This window comes from Rousettus aegyptiacus, unplaced genomic scaffold, assembly GCF_014176215.1.
Source record: "Rousettus aegyptiacus isolate mRouAeg1 unplaced genomic scaffold, mRouAeg1.p scaffold_m13_p_1, whole genome shotgun sequence".
NCBI classification, from domain to species: Eukaryota; Metazoa; Chordata; class Mammalia; order Chiroptera; family Pteropodidae; genus Rousettus; species Rousettus aegyptiacus.
The window spans coordinates 182,375,800-182,388,427 of NW_023416284.1; the positions used below are offsets into that span (position 1 = coordinate 182,375,800).

At 40.0% G+C, this 12,628-nt stretch overlaps 1 protein-coding gene across 3 annotated transcripts in view; it reads left to right on the forward strand.

Moving 5' to 3' along the window:
• PACRG (parkin coregulated) overlaps positions 1–12,628 on the forward strand; it is a 418,828-nt gene that overhangs the window by 48,593 nt on the left and 357,607 nt on the right. For all 3 annotated transcript variants that reach the window (XR_001594835.2, XM_016128098.2, XM_016128099.2), the window contains exon 2: positions 10,684–10,818. Coding sequence is in view for 2 of the 3 variants with exons in the window: in XM_016128098.2 (XP_015983584.1) it covers positions 10,684–10,818 (135 nt within the window). In the remaining variant the exon portion in view is untranslated. The remainder of the gene's footprint in view (positions 1–10,683; positions 10,819–12,628) is intronic.

Sequence of the window (12,628 nt, forward strand, 5' to 3'; positions counted from 1 at the left end):
ATCATCCTTACAAGTTCTACTCAAATCATTTTGCAAGCATGCATATAAAGTAAACAACGGCTATGCCAGAGGGAATGCTTCTGAATGTGAGCGAAGCTACTCATAGAAGTTTCTGGGATAGCGGATTGTGAGTATCTAGTTGAGACTGGTAAGACCAATGGCCAAGACAGCCCTGATGTTGATAGCAAAGAGGGTAATGGTTTATTCTCTGTGTGGGCAAGTTGGCTTTTTTTGGCCACAAGCTGACCTAACTGCATCTAGCTTTCACAGATGAAGATCTCGGCTCAGGAAAAATGCACTTTATTTACATAATAATAATGCACTTTATTTACATGATAATAAATAATAATAATCATATAATGTAAAAAATGAAAGCGTTGCATTCTGGACCATGGATGACGATGCATTGCGGTCTTCACCTGGGACAGACCGCACACTGGCTGGGTACACCTTCATTCCTCCTCCTCCTCTCATGGTCTTAACCTTTCTTTCACGGTTGAATGATCCATAGTGGAAAAAACCCAGATCAGCAAAACTGTAACCTGGTGTTTCTTACTATGTTACCTTCCAGTTAAGTTGTCACGTGAGTGTTGTCTATGTTTGAGAACATTTCTTTCTCCCTTTATATGACCAGTAGAGTTTAAAGATTATAATCAAGGTATTTAATATCTGTAAACTGTGTGAACTTTCAAAGTACTTTAATTTAGAAGGAGCCAGCAGCAGACTGAAGGAAAAGCAGAATGCTATTTTTACCAAAATAAATATCTTTTTATTGTACACAGCCCTAAAATAATTTTTCTATTAAATAGCTAGTGCTTTCTGGAGGATATCAGTTTGCATCATTAGACACAGGATTTTTGAATTTTCTACTAAAATATTCATGATATGTAAAATGCGAGTGGTAATAGTTTCTTCAGTATACAAAAATAACATTTTACTCTAATTATTCAGTAAGAAGTAACTCTGTTACAAGACAAAGAAGATACGTGTTTAGATGGATACTATTTACCCGGCTTTAAACATTCAGGCGTAAGAGGAACAGAGTATCTTTTAGAATCGTAGGCATTTATATTCTCCTTTCACATTTAGCTCGCTCGTTTCTTCAGCCTTAGTGTTAGGTGTGACAGTGTATTAGCCTAGCTGTCTCAGACGTTCAAGCACGTTATCAGTTCTACAAGACAGATGCTAAATAGCATAGTCTAAATTGAAATCCCTGATGACTCTCTGGAGACGAGTTGCCTGTGAGAATCACACTTAGGCACTTAGACCTATGGCCTTTTCCTTTATTTAACTGCAAGACAGCTTTTGAGGAAACATTTTTAGCCTTCCACTGTCAAGATTTCTTCTGTACGATTTGGTTATTGCACCTCATTTTGTTAGGAAAGACTATCCATCTGATTTTTTCCTCTTTTCCTGCTGCAGAGAATTTAAAGAACCACCCATGCCTAGTACTTTAAACAAAAACAATTTAAAAGAAATTCTGTAGCCCAGCCATTGCCTTCAGGAGTGTTTTAGACTATAGAGACAGCATTTTGAAATAAAATCTCAGACTCCAGTGTGCTCCAGTTTAGTTATAAATTTAAAACGAAGTGGCCATAAGTTACTCAGCAATCTTTGGGACTTTCTTATGTCATACGGCATTGCAGAAGCATTTCTAAATCAAGTTATTGGATTCTAGCCTGAAAGAAGTGTAGTATCTCTGCAGCTGAGATCACCGTTAAGGTGACAGAGCTGAGAAAAATAAGCCTTGACATGTAGACTGGGATGTGTTTCCGTAGTTTCTCTGGATTTTAATTTACCAAGAGTAAAACAAGGCGTTTGCATGCCCTGCGGGGTCCCTCTTAGCTCTACAAGTGGGTGAGTTCTCTGATAATATCACATGTCCTCAATATTTGTTGAATAATGAATACACGTGCTGGGTTATAGAGGTGTAGGAAGATTCTAGGAGGTCAGCCAGTGTAATTTTTTAATCTGACACGTGAGGCGGCAGAGGCTCCGAAGGGTCCCGTTGCCTGCGCATCCTTCCTGATCTGTCCATGTTGCCTGTATCTTCGTGAGCCACCTGCCATCCTTTTGGGAACAAGGCAGAACATAATTTATTGTCAAGTAGAAAGATTAAGTCTAGTAGCAAAATCTCCTAAATTTTTAAGCTGAAGCATTTGTCATTTTACTCCACGTTACTCTCTTCACTAAAGCTATATCTTTCTCTTTGTACCTATCTAAAAAAACTACAAAAATTATTTGGTTTATTTTCATAATCGTCATATGACAATGCTGATTCAACTGCAACTTATTACAATATTCACAATAATAATTTTAGTTTTTATTGATGGTAGTCTTATTTAAACTAGTCTCTGCAAGTACTTTAGGTTAATTTATTTCAAGTATTACACAAGCCTTAGATTTTAAGCAAAAATTCTCCATTTGCAAAAGTGAACTTCAAAATAAAATATGTGGGTTTTTTTTTCATTGCTTTCAGATTTATTGAATAAAATTATAGGTCTGTAGGTTTAATACATGTCATACACAAAGTTGATATTTTCCCTCTAAGTATTTAAGTAGCCTTTTTTTAAAATAAAAAATTATTGGAGTGACCTTGATTAATAAAATCAAATAAGTTTCAAGTATATCATTCAATAGTAAATCATATCTATATGTTGCTTTCTGTAATGTGAAAAGTTTTACATAGAAAGGAAATACATATTGATTTCATCAATAGTGAAGTTTTTGGTTATAAATTTTTGATAAAAATTGATAATTATTTAGATCTAAGAAGTATACAGAAAATACAGGCAAATTTGATTTAATCATAAATCACTTAAAAAGTTATAAATTTAAAAATCTATGGTACAGCGACCAAATTCTCTGTTAATTATTTCTTATTAAAATTATACAGACCAGATTTATAGAAAATTATAAGACATTTTTGCCTTATTCCATTGCAAAATGTAGGTACTTTGCAAGGCTAAATAATACTTTTTCTAATGGAAAGGAACAATGTCTTAAAACTCAAGCATTTATCTTCTGAGTCTCCAAATTTCTATATATCTTCCTGTGGCACGTGTCACATCTTTACTTCTATAGAAGATTCCGGGGGTTTTCTATATCTTGAGGATAAGATATTTGACTTACCCTTTTGTCTCCAGTGATGTGAAGCCTAGTGACTTTGAAATATGTATTTAATGTTTTTTAATGAATGAACGATATAGGCAGTATCTAATTTTGAGCGAACTTCTTAACTCTGTTTCTAAGAAACATTTTAGTTTATGCATCATAGATTCTTAAATTCATATTTGTAAGTTCCTAATATGGAAAATCTATACTTTACTTCATAGGTTCCTCTGGCCCTTTTAGATAATTGTATTGGTTTATAAATATATCTTCTACTCTAAAACCTATTTTCATAAGCGATTAAATAGTTTATGAATTCAAGTATTATGTCCACTGATATTCTTTTATTTCCCCATTTCCAATTACCGTTAATGTTACGCTATTTTAGCTCAGACTCTGACAGACCCCAGGTCAGGCAGTCCTGGAGTCCAGCTGGGTTACGTTCCTGTTCCCCATTCGCTCCCCACATGGCAGCTTTTAATTCTCAGAGGACTTAGAGTCCTCTTCTTACTTGACCTTTCTGTATCGTTAAAAATAAAAGTGTCCCTCTCATTCGTTGATTTCTCCGATGCCATCTGTGGGGCAGGAACAAACTTTCCTGCATCTTCAGGCTCTTCGGCTGGTCTAGTGATCAGACAGACGTGAGGCAGAGCAGTCAGAGGAAAAACCCAGTGTGGGACATACATGTATGGGGCCCCCACATGCAGGAGGGGTTCAGAGACAGAAAGAAAACATAGGCTATGAGCCATCCTGAGCCTCGGGGGCTTCAAAAGGTCATTGCAGGATGATGCGAGGAGCAGACCTTCAGTAAACAGAAGTTCACCCTGCCCTGCAGAGAGGTCAACAGAACTTAATCTCTGACAGTCACGAGTGGGCAAGGTCCCTAACTCAGATTCTTCTGGGTAGTCAAGGTGGCGTGTGTGTGTGTGTGTGTGTGTGTGTGTGTGTGTGTGTGTGTGTGTGGTGGGGGTCGGGGAAGCACAGAAGTTCCTCTTGAACGTGAAGATAAAGCTGCCTTTAACGCAAGCCGCATGCCGCAGAGGCACATTTTGGGCTGACTTGTTCTGGACCCCACTGTCTTGCCCTCCTGCGACTGCTCCCCCTGTTCCCTCACGGAATCCACTTACTCTTATAGCTCCAGGTACTCTCTCAGGGTCTCAGACGGTTTTTTCACTGTCTACTCTCCCTTTGGAAAAATTTACCAGTTTCCATAGATTTAACGCACCGTTTGATTACAGACTTTATCAGTAGCCTAGACCCCGCCCCCATGGTCTTCATTCAGATCGAGGTTTCGCGGTTTCCTGAGCAAGTCTAATTGCTTGCCCTGCAGGCGTTTCAAGCCTCTTGTGAAGAAGGAGAAGGATATGGCTTCTTAGGAAAGACTTCTTTGAAGAGACGAGGTTTGTGCTCAGTCTTGAAGGTGATCTGTGGTTCCTCAGGAGAAAAAGGAGTGAAGGGGGCGAGGGAGAGTTACAAGTTGATGGAGGAGCAAAGTCATGGAGCCAGAGGGAGCAGGACAGACCTGAGGCCTGCTGGTACTTGGGTACTAATCATGCTCGGGGTGTCTGTGGAGGGATGACTGGACCCACCGACAGTCAGGTTTCAAATGTCTTTGTGTGGCGTGTCAATGGGAAGTCATTTATGCGTTTTAAGTGGGTGAGAGAGATGATTTAATGAGTCTATTCAAATATTCGTTGTGCAGTCGACTGAGGAACAATCTAGAGAAGGCAAAGCTGGAGGCAAAAAAGAGCAAGTAAAGACAAGACAGACCTTCCTACAAAATAAAAAACCTTTAAATGTTAAATAAATAAAAGTGGAAAACAGAGGCAATGAAGAGGTATTTGCAGCAAATGCAACCAGTGGTTAATATCTTGCCATATAAAAAGGTCATACAAATAGGTGTCAATTTGGAAAAGACAGGAATGTACATTTACAAATGTATGTACGTGGCGTTTATATTAAAATGAGAAAATGTTCGTCCTTATTTGTTAAACACAGTAATTCAAACCAAACAATAGGAAGATGCTCTCGAGTGAATGTTCGCATCTCCCCAGAGCTCGCATGCTGCAGCCCCGGCTCCCAGGGTGCGGGGAGGTGGCCGGAGGGGAGATTTGAGGAGTGGGGTGAGTGGGTTTATGAGACGACCTCAGGGGAGCGGGGTCTCCATGATGGGATGAATATCCTTGTGAGGAGAGGAAGGCAGACCGGAGCTCTCCGCCTGCCATGTAAGAACCCTGTCTGCAGGGTGCGGAGAGGGTCTTGCCGGAGCCCGACCACCCCGCCGGCCCCCTGACTGCTCAGGCTTCCTGCCCCCAGGGCTGTGAGAACCGAACGTCTCTCTTTTAAGTCAGCTGGTCCACACTGCCGTTTCATAGAGGCCCAGGTGGACCGAGACAGAGCACCTGCTCTACCTAATTAGCAAATTACTTTATCAGGAATAACATTTTGACCTTATTATTTCATATAGGGGATTCTCTCTGAAGAAAAAAATAATATAAAATGCGGAAAATGCAATATGCCTGAGATATTTATAATAACACAATTACGAAAGCCAAAAAAATTGAGAGTAATAGAAATTCCAAAGATAATTACAAACAGTTGGTGAAATATTGCCCAGCTATGAAAAATGAAATTCTGATATCAATAGCAACATCAAAACCTGTTACATTAAGTGAAAAAGTACACTAAATGGAAAGGATGTAAAAATGTGAAAATACGATATTTTGTATGTATGTTTTTGGAAAGTGTTAAAGAGAAATCACAAAATTATTAATAGGTGCTAGAATTATAAGTGAATTAATGAGATTTGCCTTCATGCTGCAGTTTATTATTTATATAACTTCAGTAGATTATTTGCATCTTCGTAGTCTAAAGCCGTCTCATCTCTGCCTCTGGCTCTCATTAAATCAGCCACATGCCCTGGGGATTTTCCGATTCCGGCCCAAACCCAATCCTCTGCTGTGGCGATGGAGATCATGGGATTGGGGGTCCGATCTCTTTTCCACTGTGTATTAACTCTGTGATTTCCGCCAGGCTATTTAACCTCTCTAAGCTTTGCTTTCCTTGTCTGTAAGGTGAGAGTTTTCTTGAAACCAGTGATGTCTGTAAAACAACACAATGTGAGCAGATTCCGTTGTGATCTCTGACGCCGCCCTCGTTTAGGGCCCTTCGTGCTCTCGCACTTGGACCACTGCAGTGTAATCCGCACTGACCACCTTGACTCCGCACTCTCCAGCAGGCCACCCTGTTAGGTCTCGGTGGAAGAGTCTTCCTAAAATAGATTATTCGCATCACTTGGAAGTTTTCTCTGCTACTCCCTGTTAACCACAGGACCTGACTTTCAAGGGCTCCTCAGTATGTCTATATATATTGAATATTTATACATATGATTATCCATCTAAGGCTCTTGTTATCTTTTCTGGCTGTGACTATTAAGAACATTGCTATCACAATGTTTTGTTGTATCACTAAGTCCATACATTATTAGAGCTACTTACAGTAGCTCCCTGGTCATATGAGCTCATTCTCGTTAAGATGCCACGTCTACGATTTCAATCAGACTCACTCTTTGGGAAGTTTTGCAAGCAATTTCCTGGTCATTTGGTGACTTTAGGTATTGGAAAATGTCTGACATATTAAAGCAACCGCAGTTTGTCAAAGGGGGCAGACATTGAATTGCAGTCATTCTGACTCAGAAGTCGGGGCCGGTAGCAACACAATTGCCCATCCTGGGCCAGCACTCGGGCGCCCGCGAAGCCCAGAGACATGGGCAGCTCTTGCTCACCAGTGGGCTTAACCACCTGTCTTTGAGAATCCAGATTTCAGAGGCTAAATAGACCAATTAGAATAACGCAATGTAGATTCTCACTTGAAGTAAAAGTCTTTTTTTTTCCCCCAGCAGCTTCAGTTATGCTACAAAAAAGGAGATTTTCCAACCAACTGATGATAAATTTTCGAAAGCCTTAAATTCCATCTTACTAATTATTATTAGTCTCGTGACCATATGACAGACTGTGATCTAAGCCCTAAATCCATTACAGCACATTCAATAAATGCAGCCATCTAAAGTACTCTGTCCTTTGTGCTGACTTCAAAGTGCATTCAATACCTTGGCTCCCAAGTGCATTAGATTTTATTAAAAGCATTCTGCTGCACCGTATCTTCTTCCTAATTGGTTTATGGATAGCCCCCACCACTCAGGCCAATCCTAATTGCATTTCCCCACAAACCTAGTTTGATTTATGGTTTCTTATTTGCTCTATATTATTTATAATAAATCGGGGCAAAATTCTTGACGTTGAATAAAATTTACAATCGTTCCGCTACACACACAGGACTCCCATAAAGATTCGTAACAGTATTTTTGCTTGTTTTTAAAGTAGCTCAGTCAAGTTCCATCCTTCTGTGTGGTTTCCAGTAATAATATCTTTATTATTTTTCCAGAGATCAATTATGTTTCATTGGATTTTTTTTTTTTTTATGTACTGGTTTTTAGAATTACTTGGAAGGTTGGAATGGGTTATGTGTAGAATATAAAGATAATGTTTCCTCCTATAAAGTTTAAGTGGATACATATGTATTTGGAGCAGAAAACAAGTATTACCTGCAGACACAGTTTCAGAGCACCTGCACACGGTGAGATGATGCCCTCGACGCACGAGCAGGTCCAAGCTGTTAAGTGTCAGTTATCTATGAAAATTCATGAAAGGCCTCTGGGCTTCTGAGACAGAAACGTGTTCCCTCCTTGAAAAGTTTGGACAGTTAGAATTTTGAGTTCTGAATCAGCAAGCTCAGAGTCTGTTTAGAATAAGAGAAGGGAAAAGAGATAGTGAATTGAAGATCCAAAGAAAAGGGAGGAAATGGATCATCTCAAGCAAATTTTAGGCCAGTTGAACAAGTGGGAGGCTTACTGTCGACATCATAAATAATAATTGATCATCTGGAAAAACCTCAAAAGGGTGGTTAGCAGGCGATGAGCAGAGAAAGGATCTAAAAATGGTCGTAGTTGAATTTTTTAAGCGAGGAATCAGGTCTTTCACCTCCGCAAGAACAGGGAATGGGCCCCCAACACGCAGTGTCAGAGGAGACCGTGTATGGGGAGCCTGTACCCCCGCCCCAGCCAGCAGGAGGGACAGACGCTTCCCCCATCCCGTCGGGGTGGTGTCTTCGGAGCACTCCTCTGAGCGGGTCAGAGTCAGGGACTTCACCGCGTCCAGCAGTGACGAGGCCACCCCCTGTGTGCAGGGAGCAGGTGTGGGCATCAGTGCTGGAGACCCACCTTCATCCAGAGTTAACAAGCAGCTCCCTCCAGGGGGGCGTCCAAGAGGCCGGACGGGGCACCAAGTCTTCTACCAATGTGGCATCAGTGAGGTGACACCCTCACCGAACCTCCGCCAGAGAGATGTCAGACAAACCAGCTGAAACAGACGCGTTAAGATCCAGTCTCAACATCCACCAACGTCCACGTTTCGCAGAAAATCAGTCATCACACCGAGAATCAGGAAGATCACAAAGCAAATGGAAAAAGACAATCGGTAGATGCCACCCCCTCCCCAGGCCGGCAGCCACCACCCCACTCTGTTTCTGGGTTGTTTGTTTTAGATTCCACTGTGAGATCGTATGGGATTTGTCTTTTCGTCTGACTTGTTTCACTTAGCACAATGCCCTCAAGGTCCATCCATGTTGTCGCAAATGGCAGGACTTCCTCCTTTTTTTATAGCTGAATAATGTTCCTTCGTACAGATCCCACATTTCCTTTATCTATAAAAAATTAATTGAAAAAAAACATATAAGATGACTTTTTTTGATCAGTAATCAGTGCTCTACAATAACAATTTTTACACATGTACACAAGCACACGAACACCCACGCACACACACATGCACACACACAGGCACTATTGCCCTGTAATGTTCTATAGATAATGTGTGCATGCCGGGTTAACTCGGCCAAGTGTTTTTCCTTTATGTTCTACCGCTTTTGGGGGTGTTAAATGGTGACGTGGTGATAATAGATGGTAACTTCTTTTTAATGTACCTTTTAAGCAAAATAAAAAGTTGTCGGTTCTTTATCAACTCCCCAAAATGCGATTCGAGATTTGCTGGTCCCTGAATTGGGACAGTCGAGGAGCCACAGCTCTCCGGTGGCCATCGCACCGGCGGAGCCGAGAACGTCCTGCTGCGCGTGTGCCGTTCGGCTCCGAGCTCTGCGCGAAGTGTCCGTCGCACGCACACGTGGTTATTTATCGATTGAACGAACTGGGCTGGAAATGGTGGCTCAGGGGTCTCACGCCAGCACACATTCCAGCTCCTCGATGAGTAAGAGGAACACTTCTTCCCCGCTGCGCGGTGCCGCCTCGGTGACTCACGTGATCGTATGCTGGGGACAATGTGCTGCATAGCGAAGGAAATGCCGGCTTTAACGAGTGCCTTCCTGTTCCCTCACTCTTCAGCTCCACCCCAGAGCGCCAGCATCTTAGCATTTCTTAATATCCCGTTCAGTTCCTAGTATCAACCTTCGTGTGTGTGTTAGCGAAAACGTATTTTCATTATCTAATATGCTTATTAGATGTATTTTATATATTTCTTTGTTAAAATTTTCACAGACATATTAAGGATTAACATAACAAACATTACTTAAATTATTGTCTATCTTGTCCATATTTAGAATTAACAAAATAATCATGTTTTTATTAAACTAATAAGTGATTAGATTTACCTTTTTTTTCAAGCAGGGAAAGGCAATCATGTTTAGACTATATGTAAGGAATAATGCAATGGACTATAATTTTCTGAATAGTTTACTGATCACTTTGAATTTTGTAACCTAATTAATTAGTTCATATATAAATAATGCACATTTAAAAGATGTACTCAATGCGAATAACTCAATATGAAGTATTCTTCTTTGATAAAAATCTCAATTTGGGGGATGAAAAATTCTCATGTAATCTATTTTACTGTTATTTTCTTGTAAAATCTTATCAAATGTATGCTGTGCACGCACATAGTAGACCATTATTTTTTTAAATTATTATTAGTAAATTTTAGATCACATTTTTATAGTTTTTTGTTAATATTCATGACATGAAAATATATCCTACCATTTTATGTATATAGAAAGGCTTAGAGGAGATACTTTAAATTTATTACTTTAGTATTCCACAGAATAACTCAGACCCAAGATTAGAATTTTCAATTATTAGAAAACTTAAAAAGTTTTAACACTCTGAACATAGATACACTTATCAGAATATTTTTCAAACAAAAATTCAGGCTTCCCTTTTTTATAAAATAATGTTTTTCAGGTGACACTTTCTAGGAATGCTTCTCAAGTAGCCTGAAATAAAGTAGACCCTTAATAGTGATTATAGAATAATTTTCTCCTCCAAACGTTTATATTAGTGAGATTTTTGTTGTCCATTATTAGTAATTTAACCTTTATCGTCCAGAATATTTTACACAGACTGAACCTGAAATAAACCCAGTCTTTTCACTGTGCATTTTTTAAATTATGTTTTAATCTGATTTATTACATTTTAATCTGATTCCTTTATTTTTTTGTTCCTTGAAGGTGAGAGGCCCCCCAGCTGCAGGAGCATTTAAAGAGAGACCCACCAAGCCCACAGCTTTCCGAAAATTTTACGAGCGAGGGGACTTCCCCATCGCCCTCGAGCACGATTCGAAAGGGAACAAAATCGCGTGGAAGGTAAGTCGGGGCACGGCCAGGAGGGACAGACCCACTGTGCTTGCGGAGACAGCTCCCGCGGCCAGACAGACGTGGCCGATGAGTAAATAAACTGAGCGATTGCTGGGCAAATGGAAGACGGTGGGCGAGCTCTTAGAGAGAGCCCCCCCGTGTCGCCGTCCACCTTGCCTAACAATTAAATTGCAGCCTGCAAAAAAGAAAATGACAGAGTAGCTTCGCCTTAGAGAGCTGTCTGGTGCCCGATTCATCTCTATTCTCGTGAGAGCCCAGCGGCCCAGCCTGTCGCAGGCAGTCCATCACAGGATGGCGTGCCGGTGGCGGGGCGCGGAAGCAGCCGCCATTCATCTCCCCGGATTTCACCTTCCTGCAGGACACTTCCAAATGGAAGCTTTAATTACCTAAATGGATAGGTCACGATCGTCTGCTCCCCCGGCGTGCGGAGTGGAATACAAACGGGGGGCCGGCTCCCCGCGCCGGGCCGTCCTCTGTGTCCGCGGCACGTGCCAGCCCGCGCGGCGGCTGCCACACGGGCCCTGTTAGAGGCTGACCTCCGCCGCCGAAGCCATTCCAGCACCGACTTCGTTCTGACAATAGGTTAATTGGCTTCAAAATAAATGTATCGCCTAATGACTCCGTTCTAATGTGGCTGTGTTTCTTTCTAAAAGGCTCACTGACGTTATTTGTAAAAACTTGCCAATCTCTTAACTGGAGAAGGCTGTTACATTTAATTTGAAAAATGGATGCTGAATAGCTTCTGCTATTTAATTGTTTTTGTCATCAGTGACTTTGCTCTGGGTGATATTTATCAGCGAAGAGGGCTTCTCAGCCTAAAAACAGAAAAGCAATTGCATATGTGTGAATATCACATCAGGTTAAGGAATACAAAAGCTTTTTGCCAAATATCATTTAAATTAAGCGATTGACCCATTTAGCTAAAAAGTCCCACAATAGTGTCTGAAGGTGAACATAGGAATTGTTTGTAAATTAGTAACAGGTTAACTTATGTTAAAAAATAAAATGATAAAATTGAAGAATTCATCAAAATATCTTAGAAAGAGTTATTAAAATTAATCCCTTCCTTTATGGAAATAATAAAAGAATTATTTGCATTGTTTCTGTGTCCTTAAATGTTTTCATATAATTTCCAGGCATTTCCAAATCTCGAGCAGACATCCGATATTTGGTTATTGAGCTTAGAATTCTTACAAATTATTTGGCAACAGAAATCTGAAGGCGTCCTCGTTATTGGGTTCTGTCATATTTTTTAGGACGGATAGAGGGCATTATTATTATGCTTCCAATAGTCTCTATTAAAATGTAAAATTTGTTATGTGAAAATGTGCACGGGCTGAGAAAAATGTATAGGAAGTGTAATTAATTTAGATATTTTAGTTAACATAAGTACATGTTCCCCAAACTGAACTGTGATTTTTGGGTTTGTTTACATTTGATAATTATGTGGATTTTACGTTTGTCTGTGTATATGCTGGTTCACGTGAAATAACACGGTACAGATTCTTAAAAACCTGATTTTTTTGAGTAAAAGAATAGGCTATATTTCTTCATAAAAAGAGAATGGATTAGTTATTTTAATATTAGCACCAAAAAAATCATGCTGATAAAAAGAATTTATGCATTTTTTTGACCTGTTCAAATAATCTTATAAGTAACTTTTAGAAATGTCAACAGACTAGAAAAAGTTTATCTTGAGAAATAATAAGATGAATCATTTTGCTTTATCTTTGACAATCCAGTGGTCAGAAGGGATATGAACTGCTTTTCTTTTTTATAGCTGTATTAATTCTTTTAA